The sequence below is a fragment of the Charadrius vociferus genome, unplaced genomic scaffold (genome assembly GCF_000708025.1).
Source record: "Charadrius vociferus isolate BGI_N301 unplaced genomic scaffold, ASM70802v2 scaffold125, whole genome shotgun sequence".
Taxonomy (NCBI): Eukaryota; Metazoa; Chordata; class Aves; order Charadriiformes; family Charadriidae; genus Charadrius; species Charadrius vociferus.
Window position 1 is genome coordinate 4,442,327 of NW_009649036.1, and position 24,735 is coordinate 4,467,061.

Below are 24,735 nucleotides of genomic sequence, written 5' to 3' on the forward strand. Positions count from 1 at the left end.
AGGACTGCTGACCACTTGTATAACTTACAACCTAATGAGTCACACTGAACCCAAACTCTAGCTGAAAATCAGTTCAAGCCATTACACTTTCTCTAGTGGAGTATGGGACTTGAAATTTCTTTTTATGTTTCTGTTAAACCTGGACTGCATTAATCAAGAAGTATTCCAGGTTACTGGTTAAGAACCGGAGTCCATGGCAGGGATGTGCTAAGCCTGGGAGCTGCTCACACAGCGAGAATCTGCAGGGCAACCACAATTCTCCTCTCCCTTTCCAGTGCATACCACATCTTGGAGATGTCACTGCTACACACCCTCATAGCTGCTGTTCTGCACAACCCACAGACACCAAGTGCAATGCCTTTCTCCACCTGCCTAAACTAAGCAATGCTCCAAAACTAAGTGGAAGGAGTCTGACCGTATCTTCAATTCCCCGTATTCCAACAAAAGCAGCTCCTGTTAAAGCCAGCAGTGCCTTGTGAGTTTCCAGCTCAGCCGACCTTCCCCCAACAAGCCTTTCTCTGAGTCTCTCTACACAGATTTGTAGGTCTGGGTGGTTTTGAGCCTGTGTGCGTGTGTGGAGGTGGATTTTCTATGGAGTAGGGGCTGAGGGAGGCACTTCGGTTACATCTTTTAACGCTCCCGCCTCAGCAGCACTGCTCTGCGGTGCTGCGGCACAGCTCCTCTCCAGCCTTTCCGCCCCGTGTGCTGGATGTGGATGGGATGCTGGAGGGAAGTTGTGAGGCAGCACCAGGACCTGCCTTCTGCATTGAAACCTTTCCTGGCTAACGCCTTGTGCTGCAGACCTGCCTCTTCCAGCCAGTTCTGGAGACCGGTCCTGGACCAGGTTCAGTCATCGCTGAACTCAAATCAAGACCTGAGAAATGCACTGCCCAGGCTCGAGTCCAGCAGCTCCTTCCAGAAGTGTGCTGCCTATCCAGACGCAATAGCTCTGTCTAAACTAGTGAGCTAAACCAAGATGGGGCACAATCTTGAACACTGGCAGGTAGCTACCACACAGAAGTTATCACACTCTCCCATGTCCTTGTGGTCAGTGCCAGCTACAACGCTTTTAAGCAGTTCCTAGACATGGTTCACAGGATTCATGAGCCAGGAACTGGTCCCAGTAGGCAGGACAGACATGGCACAGTAGGTACAAAGAGTGTGGCTGTATGGCCATGTGTTGAGCTATCCCAGCTGCCCTACGAGGAGCGTGATTGGTGCTAAGTACCAGCAGGTCACCTCTGTACTGAAGCAGTTACAAGCTGTACATGCTGGAATGAGGTGTGTGTATTTCCAATACCTTCCTGGTAACCCAGTCCCAGTTTCCATGAAAGCCCCTTTATTGAAAATACAAACTACTGCCAAGTGGTAAATTGGTGTGCTTTCCACGTAACTTCAAAAAAAAGGCTTGTTTTTCTTTCTCAGCACTTATTTGGTTTAAAGGAGATAGGTAATAATGTTATGTATTTGTGTGCTGCTTTTAAATCAGGAGCCAAATTTCATAGTTGCTTCTGTGTATGCAGTGCATGAGTGTTTGGGTATGCAGGAAAGAAGGAATGAATACAGAGCAATCTTTCTGCATCCAGAGAGAAAGAATTTGTGGCTCTTCTACTTCCCATGCAGAGGGAAGAGAAACCATTGCTTTCCCTCCACCAGATTTTCTGAAGTGAGCCTCGGGGCAGAACAGCCATCCAGGCTACAAGCTGGTTGCTGCGAGGAACCACTGGCAATCCCAGCACTGCAGAAAGCTGGTTGTTTCTCCCCTCTCACAGCATTTCTATTGGAAGCCCTCTTTTCATTACTCCGATTTTCAAGAACTGTCATTAGCCCGACCTCAGCACCCGGTGAGGTATTACCCGTTTCTCAGCTAAGAAAACCGAAGTACTGATATTACATGACTTCTCCTAATAATGCAATTAACCGCCAAGCAGAAATAGAAATCAGGGGACTTGAAAACTGGTTCATTACTCTAATGATATGATGAGAGTCACGTTCCCAAACACAAGCAACAGGACAAACCTCCGGCAAGGCCAAGCACATTGAGAACTAACGTGTTTTTTTCTGACTGTGGAGTGAGGGAGGAAAGGAAGATCAGTGTGAAGGACACATGAGTAACAACCACAAATCAAGACTAGCGTCAGGCAAATATCACAAATAGTAATGGTCATTATTTTCTAGTTACCAGTTCTCAGAGCAGAGTAAAACTTTTGGAGCTCTGGTCTAACACACCTGCCTTCCAGACCCGTCTCAGCCACAGGGGTCAAACCCACAAGCAGGAGAGTTTCCCGCCAGCCAGATGAGAAGGTGTTTGGCGTGGGAACACTGCTTCTGTCAAAGTGGAGCTACAGTGCAGCCCAGGAGACATTTGTGGGGTAAAACAAGAGAAGGGGAAGAGGCCAACTTCTGGGGCTTCATGACTAGACCACTCTGTGGAAGAGGCGGGCACCCGTGCCCAGAACTATTAATGTATTTTTATCAGACAATAATGGAGCAAAGCACCCCAATATAAGGAGATTGGTTTTCTGTGTATCCATAGCATTTTCTAAGCATCTAAGCATCAGAGGTGTTTGGGATCTAAGAAGCCTCCACCAGCTGCTACAAAAAATGAAAAATGGAGAGCTTAGAGGACTATTCAGAGATCGTTTAAGTCTACAGTATCACCCTTTGACTTCATCTTTATCACCTCTGAGAGATGTCTGTCCAACCTGTTCATAAAATCCTCCAAGGAGGCAGATCACAACCTCCACAAGAAAATCTGTTGAGATGCAATCTTGCATTGCTCTTGGAAAAGATTTATTTATTGATCTCCCATGGACTTCCTCTGCAAACACTCCTTGTCCTTGAACTGGATGAGTGAATCCAGCTGAGACTAATGTCATTGCATAAATGAAAGAATTACTTATCAGCTAGCTGCTCTTTGTCAGCCAAGGGCCAAGGACCAGTTCTCAACAGCATGAGATACGCATAAGTCCTAGCTACTCAAGCCTTAAAAGGTGTGATCTGCATCCTTCACTGGAACCCGTTCTGGAGAGGTGGTCACCTTTGCTTACTGCAGAGACACACATAGTAATGAATGTCCACTTTTCCTTTCCACGAGAAATAACACATTTTAACCACCTGATAACTCACAATGAGGTTTTTGCAAAGGCAGAGTCTAAAGTGAAACAGATCAAAAGTGAACAATGTGCCTCAGAAGAGTAAAGGCAACCTGAGAGGGGAGAGAACACAATTATTAACACAAGCCCCCAAATACAAATAAAACAAATCTAAATTATAAATGAAGACAGGAATATATTAATCCTAAATAACATCAAGAAAATGCAAATTGAAGTTTAATTAAGCAATAATCCTGAAGTAGTGGAGCATGTAAAAGGCAATAAATATTCAAATATGTAAGTGCAGTGCTTGGGTGATGGAGAATAAAAGCCTTTTGCAAGAGAGCAATTGCTGGTGGTTCCAAAATATTTTGGGCCAACTGGACAGCTACCTGCCTTTATCACTCTGTTTTAGTTAAAAATGCGACAAAAGCACTGTACTTTTCCTGGCCGTGGTTCTACACGTGGCCTCTCCTGCACTGGTGGAGAGACATGGTTATCCAACAAGGAGAAGATTCCACCGAGGAGCAGTCAGAGTTCAGAAACACAAATTCTGGGTTGAGTCTTGTTCTACCACCCTCTGTTAACAGGCAGCCTCCATGGGCCAATCTCAGAAGTAACAAAAGAAAGGCAAACATTTTGCAAAAGGAAAATATTGATCAGAACATGTGGAAGGAGAAACCTGGTGTCAGCAATGAATGAATTGTGCTACACTAACAGCCAGTGCTGTGCAAGCTAAGTGTATTTCACAGGCAAGGGTAGCACAAAGGAGGAAGAAGAAAGGAAACAGTGGTAATGTAAGCTATGTCTCTCCTTTAGGACCACTGTTTTGAAGGATAAAATCCAATGTGGTATCTCTGTGTGGGGGTCACTCGCTACTTCCACTTGGAGTGGTGCCTACTAGTAACAGAGTGAATGCCTAATGCGTATTTTACACACCCGCTGAACGTCAAATGGGATTGAGTTACACTCGCAGATGTAATTTTTATGGTCAATTTGCAGCTGACAAGTAATCTACATGAATATGTATTAGTGCTGAGGTTAACAGTTTGTGCCTCTTTCCACTTTGGTAGATGGGTCCGATCCAACTCAAAAGAGATGGGTATATTAACTCAGCAACGCCACTTACAGCTTTTTCAGATCTATTTAAGAAGGCATTAAACACAGGAGGACAAACACAATGGTCTCCACTGTCCCTTAGGCAAGGAAACATTTGTCGTTTTGTTGAAACTTTTTCAGGAAGAGCTGACAATTCAGAGTAAAGTTTTTTTACTTTATAAGTAATGGGCAATAGTCTGGAAAGCAATAAAATAATTTCCTTTCATAACATTTATGCCTTTAGGTAAACAGGCACTGGTGGCAGCAAGGAACTGAAATGATGAAAATCAGAAGGAAAAAAGATGTAAGTTTTCATCCATCCTGGCATCTTAGTACATCAAATTTGAGGCAAGGGAGATAAAACCAAGAAGAATTATAATGACCTGAGCAGAAGCTAAGCGGTTTGGGTAGCTGAGATGTGTCTGCTACTGCATTGCACAGCTATGTATGTAAAAGTGAGATGTAATTCACACCAGGAGAGGAACTGCAGTCCCCCAGCAGCGAAGGTGAATTATGGACAGCCCAAAGCACAGCTTCCATACCCTCTGCCTCCACGTAACTCCTGTAAGAAGTATTTTGCTTATGTTTGGCCCAACCTGTTCCTACAAAGGGGCAGAAAAGAAGGGCAGTGCAACACTCCCCCTCCCCCCCCCGCCCCCCCCCATTTTACCCTCTGGATTGCTGAGTGCTGCTGGGAGCAATAGTAGCTACTCCTTTTGCTGAGAATGCACATTTATGGCCCATAATCAGATGGATTCTTTACGTTCTGTCCTACCTTTCATGCTTGCTCTGGAGAAGTCATAATTTGGCCCAAATTTTATCAGAAAACAGTTCATAAGCCCAAACAGAATAATATTGTTCTCATGAGTCTAATTAATACAAATTGCCCTAAAAGTCACAGTCATTTTGCACTGTTTCCACTGTATTCACAAAAGGGAAAGCATTAAATCACAATGCTCTGTTTCATTTGGAAATATATGCATAAATGCAAAGGAATTCCTCAGTGACTGCACTGAGGAAAGGTTCATTTTGCAGCTGTAGCCTCAATTATGCTTGACATCCATAACTAAGTACTTCAGTTTCAAGGGTTTTTTCACTGGCAACGTTACATTTCCATATAAAGTGTGTGACATTCTGCCCTTTTACAGTTTTATGTGAACATTAACTTTATGAATTTGCTTTCTCCCTCCCCCCTTTTATAACAATTTCTGCAAATGATTAAAAAAACCACACTGACATTTATCTTGAAAAACTATTTGAAAACAACTTAATGTTTATTCCTTTCCTCACTGTTTATCAGACAGGGAATGCAATAGGAGTTAGGAGCATTTAAACCCTCTTAATGAAAAATGTGAAAGCTTTCTGGACTTTACATACCAAATGTGATCTATAAAATTTACAGTAACGTGTGTTCTCACAGAGGAGAGTCTGGCCCTGCTCCCATTAACATGAAGACCAACATACTTAATATGTGAGGCCACATGAGTACAGAAAAAGAAACGAAAGCACCTAATGCAGGTTCAAAGTCTAAAGTGGGAAAAAAATCTTGCCTAGACTGCCTTACTTTTTGCAAGATATACAAAGCGTTAAGGTTAAAAGGTAGCAATGGAAAGGGTCTTTGAGACAGTTTTTGATCATATGTGCCACACAGGTGCTATTTAAATTGTGACAGGTAGTATATTCTGAAATGCTTGTTTGTTTTTTTTTAAAAAAACACACATCTTATTCTCTGGAAGTCATCTTATTTCCTGGAAGTAGCGGACCACTTAATGAAGCACAGAGACTAGATACGCAGCTGTAAAAACACTCCATCTCAGGCTTCTCAGATAATCAGAAGATGCAGACACACTGTTCCCACCATGCGGTTCTGGGGCTTGCTGTGGGTGCAAGGCACGAGAGCTGTTTCTTTCTCTCCTCACACCACATTCAAAACCACCACTGCAACAACAAAAAGTAAACCCACCCCAATATGCTCAAAGAGAAAACTCCTTTTGTCCTGCCATGTTCCAAACTTACCTTTCCTCCCTCCACCGAAGGAAGGCATTGACATGCCATTTCAGAGTGCCTCTAAAGATAACCTTGTGGAAACCACCCAAACAACAACAAAATCATCCTCCCCTGGCTGCCTCCAAAACCTGCCAGAGACAGATCTGAGACTCTTACAACACATTATCACACAGAAAATCCTCTGCTTTCTTCTGTAACAGCTCAGCAGAAGTCAAATCTAGCAAAACTACTCAGTCATTACACCTCGTTTTGACAAGCTGTTGTGGAGATGATAATCCACACTTGTGACAGCCTCAGAGAACAGCCACTCTAAACAAGAACAGATGGAAACACCTCTTTCCCCATAACTGTCCCATTTAAGAATGTGGCCAGAAAAAGCAGTGACTTTGTTCCAGGCTATTGGCTGTTACTGATTTCACCTCTGCTGAAGGATACTATTATTTAAAAAACAAGGTTGTCAATTCTTTCTCAAGAAAATAATCCACTGCCTACCCTGAACATGCATAGTTGGACATCCTCTAAGGAAACTGAGCCTAATACTAGAGATCTAGTATACATTGCCATTTTTTCTTGAAGTTCTTAATAACAGAAGACCATTTGGGGATAAGTGAACTGGACCCCTCTCAGACAGTGATGCTATGAGAGGTTGGTGAATCTCTCCCACCTGCACTGGTGACATGTACATGTACTCAGTCCACTGAAGTTCTACCCCTTTTTCCAAATTCCCCATCCTGTCTTCAGAAGCTTCAATGGTGAACGGAAACTTTTTGAAATCACCCAGGTTCCTCTTCTTGGAACACCTTTAAAAGGTTGCTTTGGGCAAATGTTTTTGCATCTGCTAAGCACTCACTTGTATCATCTCTGTAAGCTGAAACCTCATTCCTGATATTTTACAATTCTGTTGAAAGCTCTTTAACACAACCAAGTGCAATACCATCTCCACGTATAAGAACCACCATTTCTATTTTTCTTTATGCTTAGTCAAAATAATAAAGTCATAAAGAGATCCAATGGGCAGAATCTGACAGCAAAAATTTTGAAAAGGAAACCTGGTACAAATGTTTAATGATGAAAGTGATTAATCATTTGAACAGCTTATCCAAGAATATGGTAGATTTTCTGTCAACTGAAGCCATTAAATCAATAAATTTTTCCAGCAGACATGCTTTAATTTGTCCAGAAGTTATGGAAATCAGCACAGGATTATTAGGTAAAGTTCCATCATCCCTGTCATGCAGAAAATCACTCAGTCAAAATGATCTCTTTTTAGATTTCAATTTCTATGACTCGCAGACATTTTCTGGGCTGTGGCTCCACAGTTAGCTAAAGCTGAACTCAGGCAGAACCAAGATTGTGCTTCCTAAAGAGACATTGTCCCCCTCAGCATCCCCTGTTGTGTGGGATCAGACTGTTAAATTGCAGTTTAGAGGTCCTTCAGGACTCCTCAGTACCACTGAGTCTGTAAATCGCAACAGCTGCAGAAAACCCTGCAAAGAACGAAACACAAAATACTGGACATAGAGCTGGTCACAGCGATCCAGGTATTCGTAGCCTCCAGGCTGAATTACTGCAATCCTCCCTATCGGGGAAGGAAACCACACAAGTTGGGTTCCCCTGACAGGGAGCAGAAAAGCCCATCTGCTGGCCAGCCCAGGACATGGTGTACACATTGATCTGTGGTCCCGACTGCTGGGCTAAGAACCTTTTGCCAAAATAACACAGTTCGGAGAGGCCCTGCCCTAATTAATACCACCAAAGGACTGGCCCTCATTACCTGTGAAACTGCCTCTCTCTCCATTAATCTAAAGCAGTCGAGTTACAAAGGAAGGGTTGAAAGAAGGAAATTCTTCCACCAAGCTAGCACCTCTGACCACTTCTAATCAACCCACAGGGAACAGTAAGCCTACTGATGGTTGGCTTGGCCTCACCCCTGCTCAACATCTGCAGGGATCTGTGAACTGGAAGAGGTTTTGTGCATGCCAGAGCAATTCACTCATCCACTGAGAACTTCGTAAATGACTACAACCTCTCTGTGTCTGGCTATGAACATCAGCAGTGCGCAGATCCATGCAACGCTCCCCCTGGACATCCCATTACAGCGTGGTCATGCTTGTGGGTTGGAAGACAGACTGGGCTCTTCTGCAGACAACCAACACTCAGCTGCTTCTCTCCATTCCTGCACTGAAGGGCTTCCTGCTGGTTGGATCAGGGGTTTGAAGCTGAGCACAATAAAGGTCCAGAACCACCCAATGCTGAGCAGTTGGTTACTTATTCACCCGTGCTGACTCCGAGCTGCGGGGCATGAAAACCTTTGTGGAAAGTAACGTACTCTGTTTGCACAGTCATGACTTCATCCTCTCCTATCTGCCCCAGTGCACATAGGAAAATAATAATGCGTTTAAATTTAACTATCTCTTGTATAGCAAAAGATATTCTTCCTGCCCTATTAAACAAAGAGTTGTACTGTACATTAATCCCACTGGAAAAAGGGAACAACCACAGCTGCAAGTATGACTAATAACTGACCCAGACTGTCACAGATGGCAAACAAATTGTCTCAGAAATATCTGTGAAGTTAGCTCTTTTTTCAGGCCACTACTGTATATATGAAAGTAAAATTCTGTTGAGAAAGAAATAGCAATTTCTACTTACTGATACAAGAAATAAGATCATTAAATCTTTCCTTAGGAAAGACAGGATTTTCCAGCCCTCGGAAATAGAGCTTCAGTACTCCAGCAACTGAGTTAATGTCATGGTTACTTTGGTCATCTGCCAAAGGATTTTCACCTTAAAAAGTAAATAAAGTGAGTGAAACACACATGCAGGAGCATTCTTGCATGCAACATTTTTATAAGTGAGTGACATTTTGGTTTTTTTTTGTTTTTAGTGTGTGGGAGGTGGCAATGCAAGCATTCAAGTAAGATAATAAACACTGATTTAGAAATCCCAGACTCTGATTAAACTAAAAACAGCAGCCTAAATAAAGCTTCCTTTAAATTACATAACCTGGTGATCTCTTAGGTCCTGAACTTCCAACTAAGTATTTATGGACATGTTATGATTTACAGTTAGTAAACTAAAAAAGACAAATGTTCTTATGGGATAGGGTTTCTCAGACTGTTTTTTGGGACCTTACATAAAGCAAATCTAGTTAGACAACTCTTTGAAATGGAAATCTGTCTTCGTTCTGAAAAACTAAAACACTCAGGAATATGTGCAACCATTTTGTGAACTGAAACCCTAAAGACTGTGACTGAACTACGTGCAATTTTAAAGACTTAATCTTTATTTTGAAACACTTAAAAATGTGTGTATCTTCCAAAATAACACTACTTAGGAGAAGCAGTTAGTAATAAGGCAGATTCAAAAGGTGGAGAATAGGAGGATGTGGCTTCAACTATCATGTAAAAACATCTACTTCACATATCTTGTCAAAGACAATATCAGGTTTAACAAGATATATATAACTAATCCTGGGGAGAAAAATACTGTGTGTATTCATGCTTTTAGTCACAAGAGTTATTGCTCCAAGGGTTTTATCATTCACAGACGATCTGCAAAAGTTTTCCTGAAAATTAAAAAAATAGCTTCTAAAGCCCAAGAAAAGAGAATGTAAGATTTTTTAAAAATTGTAACTAGTATTGTTTTAACACAATCAGGGGATTGCTGGATCCTGGCTCCCCTGGCAGAGCAATCCTCAGCTGGGTGTTGCAAGCCACTCATGTTAAAAAGCTGTTTTCACTTCCTGGTATCTTTCCCATAATTCCTTCTCTGGGGCTGAAGTTACCTTCGGGAATGAAAACACTGGTTGAAAATGGGATGACCTTTTCACAGTCTGTATTCTCATTAATTGTGATGCCACTTTGGCAGAGGGACCAGAAAGTTGAGCGCTCGTGTTCCAGAAGATCAAGTAACAGGGTTCTCAAATTGTGTTAAGTAGTCTCTTGAATCTAATTAAAAACCATAACCTTTCCTTTCTTTAAAATAAAATATAGACAAACTATTATTTACAGTTTATCATTAACAAAAGAGTAAAGTTTACAGTTGATTCAAGAGCGATATGCCTTGTCTAAACAAAATGAAAAACAACTTCAAGCTCCTAGGTCATAACAGGGGAAAAAACATGCACATGTCATCATTATACTTCATCTTTAAGCATGTGATGGTGCAAAGTTTTAGGTGCAGCATACAAAGTGCATCCAAACTGCTTAAATAGCCAAGAAAGTAATTAGAATTTAAAAAATTTTTAAATGTTAGATATTAAGGTGCTTGGATAAATGAAAATGCAATTACCTCTCTCAAATGAATTTTTAATATCATTGACTTCCACCTGGGAACCAGACACTCTAAAAATTCCCTGATGCTGAAGACCTGCATCAAAGACAGGAGACAGCGGTGAGAAATGAATCTAGTTTTTAAAACACTTTTAATCTCTATTTTAAAAGCAAAGCTTTTGCATTATGCAAAAGATACACAAAAAAAGTCTGGCAATAATGAAATTACATAGTATGTTCCAGAGCTTACCATATAAATTGATAAATCTGATACAGCTTTCCACAATGAGAGGAATGACTTGTCCCGAATCCTGGAAAAATAAGAGCAGAAAGAGTGAACTGCAGACTAGAAAGAGGAAACCTCCTTACTCTGGACTGAAAGTCAAAATGTGTTTTCTTGGTCAATCCAGATGGACATACAGTGCTGGCAAAAAAACACGTAAGAAAACATATAATTTCTAACAGAATTCTCTTCCCATTTAGGGACTGAGGGAAAGGACCAGGTGAAGAGAAAAGATTATGGTTCTTCATTAAAATCATTGAATCGAGAAATTCAGAGACTTCATTCTCTAGCTCTGCCACTGTATCTGGCTAACACTGTATGTGACATCTAAGCTCATGCATGTGTTTTAGATTTTTGAAGCACAATGAGTTAAAGCAGTGAATTTGCCTTTTTAAAAGTTTATTATTAAGAATAATTATTCAATATGAAGATGATCTCTCTGCATCCATTTAACTTACCTTTCTCTTCCTGGTGGAGAAAATCCTACATGGACCTAATTACACAGGATTTTTTTGTAAAAAATGTTGATCAAAGTTGACAAGGCCTCTTCTGGACCACCTGGACTATCAGAAAAGTTCTTGGAGAAGAGCCACCAAATGACATTGCATGGGGTATACCAGGTGTCTGCCTCCTGACCTGAGCACTCCCACGTGCTCCGCTGATGTGAGTGTCCTAACGTACGACAGATGATGGCCTGGCACGTTGTTTCAGGCTGCACTAATGAGCTGGTAACACACTGGGTGGTGAACTGCAGCCACTTTGAGCTGAGCATGTGGTTCAGCTGCCTCTTCTGTAGGCACAAAGGTATTGGGAAAGGGAGGTCACAGCCAATGCCTCCCCACCTGCAGCTGGCAGAGCTCAGGAATCAAAGCTCCTGGTCTCAGCCATGATACAGCTGCAGGTCTACAGCTACATCTTTACTTAAGTAGAGGTGTTTTAATAAAGGAGAAAAAAATGCTTGGGATGGTAGGGGGAGAAGATGACTATTCACTGACTTTCAGAGAGTTATTTGTCTTTTAAACTGCTGATTTTCCAAAAGAACCATCACAGTCCTTCGTCTGTGTGTTTTTAAAAAACGGATGTTTTACCCCAAGCACATTAATGACTACAAGTCATCAAATATCTATTAAAGACATAAATCATATGATTAAAAGTTATTTAGAAAAGTTGGTGCTTATGTTGGAAAAATTACTGTTTCATAAATAATAGGTACCTTTGAAATTCTTGTCTTGGAAGCTATAATTTTTCTTTACAAATGAATTTCAAATATGTAAGCGCTCAGAGAATTGACTAATTCATTTGAAAGTTTAATATAAAACCAGTCTTTATTACAAAACCATGAATTCAAAAGCACCCTGTAACTCAGAATACATATTTCCTCTTACAAACTAGTCGTTCATTTTCATGCTAAATTACACTAATGGGAAGTTTATGAATTAAGCCTAAGTAGAAGAAAAGCCAACTACTAAAAAAAGTTTGAAAAATAACACACAGTGAAGCAACGAAACAATGCACTTCCTGAGATAACCTATCCCCTGATCTTCTGTGTGCTCCATGTTGTTTTAGTGGGATGTATAAAAGACCGTACCGCAAATTATGCTGTTTAAATTGTGACTTGTTTGTCTTTTAATTTAAAACCTAGCAAAGACCGGGTAGCCACGAATCAGTAATGTCTAGATGAGCGCTTTCTGTTTGAGTTGTGTCATGATTCAGTCACAGCTGAATAAAAAAACCCCCGTGGAACAGGTCAGTTGCTAAAACCAGGATTACCGTCATCTTCACCAACACTGAGCAGCCTGGCCCTCCAAAAAAGCAGAATATTAGAAAACATGCACAACATGCACCCGTATCTCCTGTTAGTACACTGGTTCGTGCAAAGAATATAAAGCCTCGGAAAAGAGAGTGTTTGCAGTAAGAAATTTTAAAAAAAAAAAATTACTTTCATACCTGGTTTTGGAGAATCTGTTGAGAACCACGCACAACTTTGTAGTTAATTCCCTGAAATTACTAACATCTAAACTAGCAGCTTTTTGGATCTAATGACAGGAAAATAATTTGAAGTAACAATCCGTGTTGGTGAAATGTCAAGAACAGTGACCCTGCTGTTGCTGTGAATTTAATCTGATGTATGTTTGGGACTAATTATCACTTCTTATGATGCAAAATGTAAGGAAAAGCAATTTGGTGTGATACTGTCTTTTACTAGCTGTAATCCTTTTGTGCCTGTCAAAATGACTCACCCCTATCAGGAATGACATGGTCTTTGGGCAGGGATGCTTTCCTGGGTTAGGTCCCACACCGGCAAATCTGTCACAAGGCTACCAGCTTTCTTTTCCTCTTTCCCTTTCAAAGACTAACTATGTAGGACTCTCCACTTGCCAGTAAGCCCTTTCACCCACACTGGTGTGTAGCATAAACCTCTTCTCTGTGAGGGAAAATGATGGGGTACCATTTCTCCTAATTTGTTCTGTGCCTCTCTAATCCAGGGGCTTTTTGTTGTGCGAGTTTCTGCTTCTTTGCTTACTTTCATCCTTGAGCAAGAAACTGTTCATGATATTCATCTCTTGCATCATGTGATGATTTCCTGAAAGTCTTTGCACCTCACAGCACCGCTTGCATAATAATAATTGTTTTCCTTACAGTTTTACTGAGGGTATCTGAAAGCTTGATTCAAAGACAGCTAAACTGGTATGATGCCACTGAGCACAGAATTTGTTTTGCAAAATATTTGCCGCTAGCCATGTTGCACAGGAAGAAAAAAAACCCTGCACATTCAAACCCAGTTCACAGAGCTTGCAGTCAGGAATTTCATTCACCGTGTTTATAAATGTATTGTTACATATTTTTTGAAGACTTCTTTCCTTTAGCTCTGTCAGCTAGTGTCCAGAGGCGCTAACTGACTGTGACAGGCAGGTGATTGTTAATGAATAAGGAAATATGCATCATTTAAGACTACGATCACTCCAGAGTTGTGCTCTGGTTCAGTTTTGCCTGCTGTATTCATACAGTTATTTCTTAATGCAAACTTCTCCCTCCAGGTCTTTGAAAGAACTAATTTTGAGCAGGGTGTGAACGCAACCCGAGAGCGAGGCAGAGATGGTTCTCTTGTCACCAGAACTATACCTGATGTCTCGTGTGAGAGTTCCTTCGGCCTCGGCTAGAAGCATTATTAGAAATAAAAGTACGAGAAAGAAGAAGATAGTAAATACAGCAAAGATACAAGATCCAGAATAGCGGTGATCACAATTTCACACAATATAATAAATTCCTAAAGTCATAGGAAATCAAAAGCTGGATATCAAACCAAGGGTAATACTGCTTCTCCACAGACTTTGAGTACTGAATGTAATGAAAATGGCAAGCAGGAAATTGTGCTAAGTCATGGGATGCACTACATCCTATCTTCTACATGATGCTAAGTTTCCTAATAAAACCAGGCTGCCAATACTATCCTTACTCCATTAACAAAATCGTAAGGAAGCTAACATGAGACATGAATCCACCTCGTTCCCTCTGACTTCAGGAAGTATTATATTGATCAACCGGGAAAGAAAAGACCCCCAGGACAGACTTAAACATAATGATCTGCCTCAGCTCATGTGAGGTGGTGACCATTATTGTAAGAAGTGTTGAGATCAGCCACTGGGGTGGCTGGTGCCAGTACCTTGATGAATGACTCCAAATCACCATTAAACAACTTAGCACTATACTGTGATCGGGGTCTGGGCTTCCTGTGTTTCTGGGGCTTAGGGGGAAGATTTGGAGGCCTAAGGGAAGGGAATATGATTACTGAGCAAGGTAGAATTAAGTCACACAATAAAATGAAATGTCTGTAAGCTCATGGCAAAACAACAGAACATTGTAAGGGGAGAAATAAACACAGTACTTAGCAAATTAAGACTTTCCACCAAATTTAAGCATAACATAGTGATTAAAGAGTGGAGGACTCCCCCATTAAAAATGCATTACTTATCGACAAATATTGACATTCTTTATGAATCCCTCTTTTGCAGTTTTACCATATACATTTATTCCGAACACTGCACAATTGGAATAGCCTTTTTTGTTGCGGTCATGCATGAGATGTGCAGCAACCACTGGAATTCATCCTGCCAGCCGTGGCAGAACACAGGCCACTCAAAGCACCTCTTATCAAGCAGAAAAGTTGCTTCATGCTGGAGAAGCTTCAAATGCAAATTAAAGCTGCTCAGCGGACTCCCAAGGATGCTTCAAAACCAAATTGTCTGCTTTTTGAACTAGAGCCAGGAAGGTTGAACAGCATTAGCCTTCCACATCCAACCATCAACATCTTCATACAAGAAAAGAAACACCTTGCAAATTAGCTAAAGGAATTAAAAGAATAACATCAACTTTAAACAAATAAACAAAAGCAGCATAAAGCAAAAAAAGAAAAGGAAGAACACGCAAACCTTTGGCCTGCAAAACGTTTACCTAGTATGTTACACATGTGATGACTACAACTGAAAGAGATTACAGGAAATAAATATTGTTCTCTAGGTCACAATTTTGTGAATATCAGGGCACTCTGCATGCCAACAGCTTCCTTAGTTCCCCTGCACCAGCAGTCCAATGTTTCTATGGGTTTTTCTGGTATTAGCAAAAAAGAAAATGTTTTGGGCGAAGCAGTGATGAACACTAATGCATAGAACATTAAGTGGTGGGACCTTGGTCTGTTTGGGTACTACCTGCTATTTTAAACTCATCTTTAAAGATATCGTCTTTCCTTCTACAATTTAACTTTCACTTTGAAGAACATTTCCATTTGCATGTCTTACAGTCTGGAAACTTAACCTTGGGGCAACAGGCAGGTCCCAGCTGGAGTGGGGGAACGGGTGCTGAGGAACGGACGGGCAGGCCCTATTCCCTCAGAGGTTCCTTCTCTAAGCGACCAGCTTCAAGAAGACAGGATGCAAGATGGCTTCAAGCCGTTCCCCTACTTTACTAAGGTAAAATCATTGCCTAAATCCATCATCTTCTTTCAGCTGCTTACAGAGGAGGAAATTTAGGATGATGTCAGCCTGCTACGGTGACCCTGCTCTGGCAGGGGGGTTGGACTAGATGATCTCCAGAGGTCCCTTCCAACCCTAACCATTCTGTGATTCTGTGATTCTGTGATAAGTCATCTGCCTTAGAGTCAAGAAATAATGTTTTTTGCATTTGACATAAGCTTGCTGACTTCCATGCATTCGTGGTAGCATCTGTGGGCAGAGTTAAAGTTCATAGAATTACAGAATGGTTTAGGTTGGAAGGGACCTTGGAGATCTAGTTCCAATCCCCCTGCCATAGGCAGGGACACCTCCCTTTAGACCAGGTTGCTCAAAGCCCCATCCAGCCTGGCCTTAAAGACCTCCAGGGATGGAGGCAAAGGTCTCAAAATTAATGTCAGCAATTGGGAAGAATGCACTGATTTGTTACTACTTTTCAACTGGGGTCATGTAAGGAAAGAAGGTGAATTAAGTCCATCTTTGCAGACCTATAACGGACCATGGAGTGGTAGGAGAAAGGGAGCTCTGGGTTTCTACACATGTCCCCAGGAATATGGGGGCCAGGCATAAGAAATTATACAAAACCCAGAGGTCCAGCAAAAGGCAGAGCCAGAGCTGGATCCCAGCTTCTTAGCTGGGAGGACAAGACTTTTTTTTTTTTTTTTTTTTCCAGTCCAAAGATGAGGGGTGGTGGCAAGGCCATTCCTGTCCAGGAAGCAAAAAGGAGAAAGAGAAGGCACCGGGCAAGGATGTATGGGAAGGGAAGGGAAGGGAAGGGAAGGGCAGGGAAGGGAAGGGGAGGGAAGGGAAGGGAAGGGAAGGGAAGGGCAGGGAAGGGAAGGGGAGGGAAGGGAAGGGAAGGGAAGGGAAGGGCAGGGAAGGGAAGGGGAGGGAAGGGAAGGGAAGGGAAGGGAGAATGAGACCAGGAAAGCTGGGTTGGATGTTCCTGCTGTCACCAGGATGGGAAGGGTTGCGCCTGTAGCAGTGATACGCACAAATGGCAACTGCCACAGTTGCAATTGCTCCCCACAGTCTGGGGGCTGTGGCGGTGTGCTGTGTTTATGTTTGGAGGCAGCTCGAAGGTGAGGCATTACACAACTGAAAAAGTATGTGCTGCACAAACCAGGGAGATCTAACACTGTATCCCTTCTCTTCTGTGAATATATAGACCCATTTAAGCATCAAACACACGGATGCTGAGGGAGGCGGGTATTCCTGTCCAGAGCTAGGTTATCATAGATGCCGCCTATGCCCTAAATTCACCTCTGTATCAGGTTCTTCTGAACTATGTATCCTGACCGAGTGAATTACAAACCATGAGAGGCTAGCAGGTATCGCTAGCAGAAAAAAAAAGATTTCTTTTCTAGTACCAAAAAAGCCCCCTGCAACTTCCAAATTTGATGTGTGATTCACAAATATTTTTAAGGATCTCCCAGCTTGTCCCACCCTTGACACTGACCTAAGCAGCTCACAAAAATGAGGAAGATTAACAGTCTGGTCCTTTGCCCACTAGCATGCAGAAAACAGAAATGCTGAATGTTAAAGCACTCAGGGTCTGTACATAATTTATGTAACAACAGCAACAACAACATTATATACCCTTAAGAACTTGTTCTAAAATTTGTAATTTCTAAGATTTTATTACATTTGTAACTCTAAATTGAGTAAAATAAAAATATCTTACCTTGTTGTCATGTATTCAGCCCTGTGACCTGGAAAAGTTCAATAAACAGGAAACAATCATTTGTAGGTTTTAGGCATTTTTTTGTATCTAAATTATGCTTGGCAAATTACTTTTAACCAAAAATTCCATGTTACCAGCAAAAGATATACAATTCTACAAAAATCAGGGCAGTGCAGTTACCTACCATCTCCACAGTTACATTCAAAATACAAACACAACCCATGTTACGGAACAACTTTTAAGAAGCCTGCACATAGACTACAGAGTCACTTGATACCGTAAATAATTTGAAGTAAAACTCCAAACAACATCAATTGTTTGTGCTCATGTGTTTTAGTGGCTAAACCAGTATGGAAATAGAGCTGTGCCAAGATTAGATTAAATCTCCCCTTGTGCCTTTTGCCTAAACGTGTTCAGTGCTGAAAATACAGTGCTCTAGATACCAACAGCTTCCTATTCAAAGACTCTTTCCACTCCTTTGTCTGTGTATTGCAGGAAAAAAATACAACACTATCACTGGAAAACACCACGGAGAACTGTGGAGAACTGTAAAGAAGCAAATACGGTATTCCAGCAAGGTTCCTGCAGAACAACAGATCAGTAAGTTAGGCATATGCATCATGTCAACTCATGGTAATGAAAAGCAAAATAATGAAACATTAGGAAGGTCATGGATGATAAGTTCCAACCAGCTTAGTTTTCCAAAGGGAGACTGTGCCCTATTAATTTATTAGAATTCTTTGAACATGTCAGTAAAATACTGTATAAAAGAGAATCAGTTGAATTAATTTACTTAGACTTTCAAAGGCCCCTGATAACTTTCTTCACAAGAGGCGACTAAAGCAACTAAACAGCCATGGATTGACTGGCAAAACATTCTCATTGATCAAAAACTACCGAAGAAAAAGGAAACCGAGTGGAATTAAATGGTCTTTTTTCATCATGACAAAAGTGTAACAGTCATTTACTGAAGCCTTCCTATTAGGACCATTTACGTAATATATAATAAATTTATTAATGTTTTGGGGAGATCACAGCAGCTAAGGAGGAAGAATATTGTGCAGATGACTTAAATACTTTTGTATCAAGTCCTGACAAAACCGTGAAGCCCTTCAAAGAGGTTTAACCATGTTAAGGAACAAGACACACAACGGCAAATGAAATTCAGTATTGACAAGTTCAAGTAAGATATTAGGGAAGAATTAAACATCTGTGCAGCTAAGAGAACAACAGATAATTACACTGACTCTGAAAATCACTCTGAGCTTCACTTGGGCTAGGTCTAAGTACACTGCTCAATTTGAAAGTGACACCAAAAAAGCTTGTCAGACTGCAGAAAATGAAAAACAGTGATATGTAAAACATAATATTAGGTGGCAATGTCCAAGTACACCTGAAATACTGCACAATATTGAAAAGCCCAATCTGAAAATATATTTTGCAGTACCAGAAGAGTGGGGATCCGCAGAAGGTGGAACAAAGAATAAGCTCTGGGAAAAATCTCTGGCATTAATAAGACATGTAAAGATTGTTGGCATCTATTTTAGAGAGGTGAAAAAGAGGGATGAAAGAAGAGTATGTAAAATAACCTATAACAGAAAAAGGGTAAGCCAGGGACTTCTCCCTACTCATGTAACTAAGGAAAATTCATTGAGACTAAGAATCCCAATAACAAATGCTAGTAAAACAAAAGATGTTACAAATCTGACTCTGGGGGATTTTAAACACACTTCTGATATTTAACAGATTAGGGCAAGAATTATCTGGGACATAGAGGCAGTTTCTTTTACAACTGCCTATTCTCTTCCCTGCATTTCCCTTTGCTTTATTCGTTTGTTCAATAGAGGAGCCCTGGGTCAGAATTAATATGAGTATCAGTGCGCTTCCTATGTTTAGTATCAATTTCATTTGAGTATTTCTCATTTACTTTTCCAAATCTGTAGATGCAGACTCAGCACAGAACACTTAATCTGTCTCCCTTGTGCAGATCATGAATATTTATTGGATGTGGGGGGAAAACATAGTGGCAAAGGATAAGGAAAAAAGGCTGAGGTACTTAATGCCTTCTTTGCCTCAGTTTTTAATAGTAAGATGAGTTGTTGTCCAGGTACCCAGCCCCTGAGCTGGATGACAGGGACAGGGAGCAGAATGAAGTCCCCATAGTCCAAACAGAAATGGTTAGTGACCTGCTACAGCACTTAGATGCACACAAGTCTAGGGGGCTGGATGGGATCCACCCAAGGGTACTGAGGGAGCTCACCAAGCCACTTCCCATCATTTATCAGCAGTCCTGGCTAACCAGGGAGGTCTCAGTTGACTGGAAGTTAGCACATATGGTGCCCATCTACAAGAAGGGCCGGAAGGAGGACCCAGGGAACTACAGGCCTGTCAGTCTGACCTCAGTGCCGGGGAAGGTTATGGAGCAGATCATCTTGAGTGCCATCATGCGGCACATACAGGACAACCAGGTGATCAGGCCCAGTCAGCAAGCATTTATGAAAGGCAGGTCCTGCTTGACTAACCTGATCTCCTTCTACGACAAGGTGACCCGCTTAGTGGGCGAGTGAAAGGCTGTGGATGTTGTTTACCTGGACTTTAGAAAAGCCTTTGACCCTATTTCCCGCAGCATTCTCCTGGAGAAACTGGCTGCTCATGGCTTGGATGGCCGTACCCTTCGCTGGGTAAAAAACTGGCTGGATGGCCAGGCCCAAAGAGTGGTGGTGAATGGGGTTATACCCAGTTGGTGGCCAGTCACAAGTGGTGTTCCCCAGGGATCGGTATTGCAGCCAGTTCTGTTTAATATCTTTATCAACAATCTGGACACGGGGATCAAGTGCACCCTCAGTAAGTTTGTGAATGAAACCAAGTTGGGTGGGAGTATTGATCTGCTTGAGGGTAAGACGGCTCTACAGAGGGATCTGGACAGGCTGGATCGATGGGCCAAGGTCAATGGTATTTGGTTCAACAAGGCCAAGTGCCAGGTCCTGCACTTGGGTCACAACAACCCCATGCAGCGCTATGGGCTTGGGGAAGAGTGGCTGGAAAGCTGCCCGGCAGAAAGAGACCTGGGTGTGGGGGTCAATACCTGGCTGCATATCAGCCGGCAGTGTGCCCAGGTGGCCAAGAAGGCCAACAGCATCCTGGCTTGTGTCAGAAATAGTGTGGCCAGCAGGACTGGGGAAGTGATTGTCCCCCTGTACTCGGCACTGGTGAGGCCACACTTTGAATACTGTATTCAGTTTTGGGCCCCTCACTACAAGAAAGACATTGAGGTGCTGGAGCATGTCCAGAGAAGGGCAATGAAGCTAGTGAAGGGTCTAGAGCACAAGTCTTATGAGGAGCAGCTGAGGGAAACGGGGTTGTTTAGCCTGGAGAAAAGGAGGCTGAGGGGAGACCCTATCACTCTCTACAACTACCTGACAGGAGGCTGTAGCAAGGTGGGGGCTGTCTCTTCTCCCAAGTAACAACTGATAGGACAAAAGGAAATGGCCTCAACTTGTGCCAGGGAAGGTATCAATTGGATATTAGGAAAAATTTCTTCACCAAAAGGGTTGTCACGCACTGAAACAGGCTGACCAGGGAAGTGGTGGAGTCCCCATCCTTGGAGGTATTTGAAAGACATGTAGATATGGTGCTTAGGGACATATTTAGTGGTGAACTTGGCAGTGCTAGGTTACCATTTGGACTTGACGATCTTAAAGGTCTTTTCCAACATAAATGATTCTACAATTCTATGTATCTGCTGTGTCCAGAAACAGCAACAGAATGTAGTAAGTAGGTGATGAACTGGAACAGAAGCCAAATGCTGTCAATGTTGTGGACACCAGACTGGAATCTGGATTGATTCAGCCTACAGCCTTACACTGTACAGGTTTGAATAAAAGCAAGAGAATGTGCCAAAGGAAAAATTGCAGTTCAGACAATCCTCTCCCTCTCCCCCCATTCTCCTCTGCATTACTTAATACAGCACTCTGTGTTACATGTCTGCTGTCTTGCTGACATGAAAGTTTCCAGAAAAGGCAGTTGGAGTGGAGCAGGGGAGAAGTTCACTTCCTACAAATTCATCTCTATACTATATTTCATTTCTATACAGCAATAACGTTCATAATTCCACTGTAATTCTATTCTTGCAATCATCCCCATTCAAGGCATGTACAGAATCCAGGTCCTCCTTCCCAGGCACGTGTGTTTTAATACAGGACATGCCTCAACAGAAAGGGGTACTTGAACTTTTTAACCTATAAGAATGATGGCTTTTGGTCCAAATATCAGCTTTGAACGCAAATATGTATGTTTGGGGTACTATTTGTACTTGCTATGCTATGATGATGTGACAACAAATATGTGCAAAACCGCTGCTGGCAACACGGATTAACTCCTTGGGGTTACAGCTGGTGGGTCGAAGGGAACTCTTCAGACAGAATGGTTCAAGCATGCCTGAGCATGGCAGAATGGCCTAGAGCCTGATGGCAATTTATCACTTAGGTCACCCTGCTAAGAAGTTTTTCTTTGGATTTCATTTCATACAGTTCTTTCCTTATTGCTTTCCAACATGCATTAGGCAACAGATTCTGTTGCTTTTATCTTTCTCCCTTCAGTAAACACTCATGCATTTTACTGGGCTTCCAAATAACAAATATTCACATTATTTTTTCAAATACATTTTCTGTGAGCCTTTGGAGGAAAATTTTCCTCTTTTTTGACTAACATCAGCTGCACATTGTTTTGCGTGAATAAACTGCTCAACGCACACATTAAAAAAAATCCTATTAAATGAAAATTTCCATGAGAAAGAACATAATGTAGTTAGCTGTCTAGAAACAGCTACCATCTTCTACAGCCCAGCCTTGCAATAAAATGCTGTTTACTTCCTACCCTCTATCTCAGTCACTCCCCGGACAGGGGCTTTGTTGGGGTCATAGCCACTGAACTGTTAATAGCTCTATAGGCACCTCCACAACTGGAATTGTGGATCTGGGCTTTTGTATTAAAAGGAAGAAGGGATCTGATTAACAACAGATTTTTGGCAGTAAAAAGAAAATAAATTGACACATCCTTCAGAGACACTCTTTAGAGAAGAAGTTTCCTTTCTTGAGTCTGAACTTTGAATTATAGTCTTTAACCTTCAGAAGAGGATTTTTACTCTTTGTGGTATAATTCACTTCCTCTTAAGTCTGTAACACTCTGTGTGGTTAGTCCTCAAGGCTTTCAGTGTGACTCTCCTTTTCCCTTTGGTCCACGAGGAAGTGCCTGTTGGGAGGGCTGGTAAGAGGTGGGCTGGAATTGTGCACAGTGCCTGACTCATTACTGCCCTAATTCAGCTCTCCTTCGTTTGATCATTGACATCTGCTGATTTGATTTCTATTTTAAGATGTATTTTTAACAATTGTGGAGAGTGTTCAGGACAACTGATAATTCTCTGCTATCAAAATTTGTAGTGCAATAATTTTTTTTTGTAATGCAGTAATTTTATATGCAATAATGATAATCAATAGGTATAGAGCTATTCATTAAGTTTTTATTCATTCCAGTTCACAGTAGGCAAATACTTTGTAGAAACCTAACATTAAATTAAGTCGATAAGAGTCTCACTACTGACAGTAGTGAGGTCAGGATTTCACCTTTTGTCTTTCATAAACTCTCCATTGAGTTGTTAGGCTCCAAGAAGGACATTCACGTCCATGTGTCAGAAATGTTGCACTAGTGAGTCCATTGTAAGAGATGCATCCTGCATAATTTTGTACAGTTAAAAAAACTATCACTCTCCACCAACTCTTAAAAAAACCCCAAGTCAACAGAAATCGTTGAGAAGTAGAAACAGTACATTTGTCACAGCTCTTAAATCACACTGCACTGACTGTGTCAGCTCTCCTTTCAGACACGAGATTTTTCATTCAACAGTTCCATTTCCAAATATAGTCACTTGTCTAAATGTCTGCACAGTGGAAATAAATATCTGCTGAAGAAATAAAATCAATTTACAGTGTGTAGTCTTAGAACTGCTGGTAAAATTCAAATCTATGCTTACTGGGCGATTAAGCTTTAAGTTTTGTAATTTTTTTCCTGCATACCTTTGGCATTTCAGTGGGTTCATTCTATAGTCTGGAATCACTTTTCAGTTTATTGTGTGGTATTTACCTTCTCCGAGTGTCCTCTGCAGCAAGTCATGTTTTGCTTGAAGTTTTGTGATGAGGTTACTACCTTCCAGATATTCTCTGAATTTCTGTAGAGATGCAGATCAATCTATTACTATTTGTGTGACATAAGTTCCAGGAACTTCCACATAATGTTTACTTCAGGTGTTTGGGCTGTATCACATGAATGAGGAAGCAACCAACATACCATGAAATAAAATTGCTCCGTTTCCTGCTGGTTAGCTCTTCTTTTTGCAATGCTAGGCTTACTCAGGTATGTCTCAGAGACTGTTGACTTCACAGACTCCGTTGAGCGACTGTGCTGGAAACACTCTGACACATCATAGTCTTCAATGGTGACCATATCTTGTATCGTCTGCAGGGTAGCCTCTGTTGTTTTCTTAACCTGGTGTTAAAAAGCACAATTTACCAAATGGGAAGATAAATACATACCTGAATAGCTTATGAGGGAAGCTAATTACTCAAAATAATTCTCTGGCATGCTCCCACAAACAAACTGGTGTGTGAACGTGAAAAATTAGATGTACTATAACAGATATCTATGTAACAGAAGAATGACATGATTTGGATTCCTATCTAGTTCTCTGCTTCACCACAGCACAATCCACAAACATAAATGTACTCTTGTGTTGACTGTATAACGCTCACAAGCATTTGTTTCCTGAAATTTGAATCAAAATGTCACATGATTTGATTATGGTCTCCAATCTGGGGCAACAGGCAATAGAGAAGATAAACTGCTCTGAAGGGTCAACTCTCCCATGTGTGGTCAACGTGCTAGACTGAATGTATACATCCAAGGATCTGGCTGCCAGAACAACATGTTCTTCCAAGATAAAAACCTGAGACACCATTCTGTGGAGTGCTATGGTGTGGAGCACAGTGATGTTTAGACTGCAGAAGTGGAATACACAGCTGGAGGAGGGGGTTGGTGAAAGAACAATTTACATCAGCCTCACAGTACTTCCTATGAGCTACAGAGAGCACAGTCACTCCTAGCGGAAACCAGGACATGGAGGCAGTGGAACAGGGGATGCAGTGTTTCCGCAATGCAATAAAGTAACTGGCAAGATGCACAAGGATGTGATTTACCTCCCAGTTCTGCTTCAGAAGAGTCTGTAGTGGAGTCAACT

The 24,735-nt window shown here is 41.6% G+C and overlaps 1 protein-coding gene across 1 annotated transcript in view; it reads right to left on the minus strand.

Annotated features, from left to right (window-relative positions):
* SRGAP1 (SLIT-ROBO Rho GTPase activating protein 1) overlaps positions 1–24,735 on the minus strand; it is a 75,658-nt gene that overhangs the window by 17,676 nt on the left and 33,247 nt on the right. Inside the window, exons 8-14 of the mRNA XM_009887819.1 lie at positions 23,790–23,987; positions 23,586–23,670; positions 17,448–17,475; positions 14,422–14,524; positions 10,725–10,785; positions 10,494–10,571; positions 8,853–8,987 (exon numbers count right to left, since the gene is read on the minus strand). Coding sequence (XP_009886121.1) covers positions 8,853–8,987; positions 10,494–10,571; positions 10,725–10,785; positions 14,422–14,524; positions 17,448–17,475; positions 23,586–23,670; positions 23,790–23,987 — 688 coding nt within the window. The remainder of the gene's footprint in view (positions 1–8,852; positions 8,988–10,493; positions 10,572–10,724; positions 10,786–14,421; positions 14,525–17,447; positions 17,476–23,585; positions 23,671–23,789; positions 23,988–24,735) is intronic.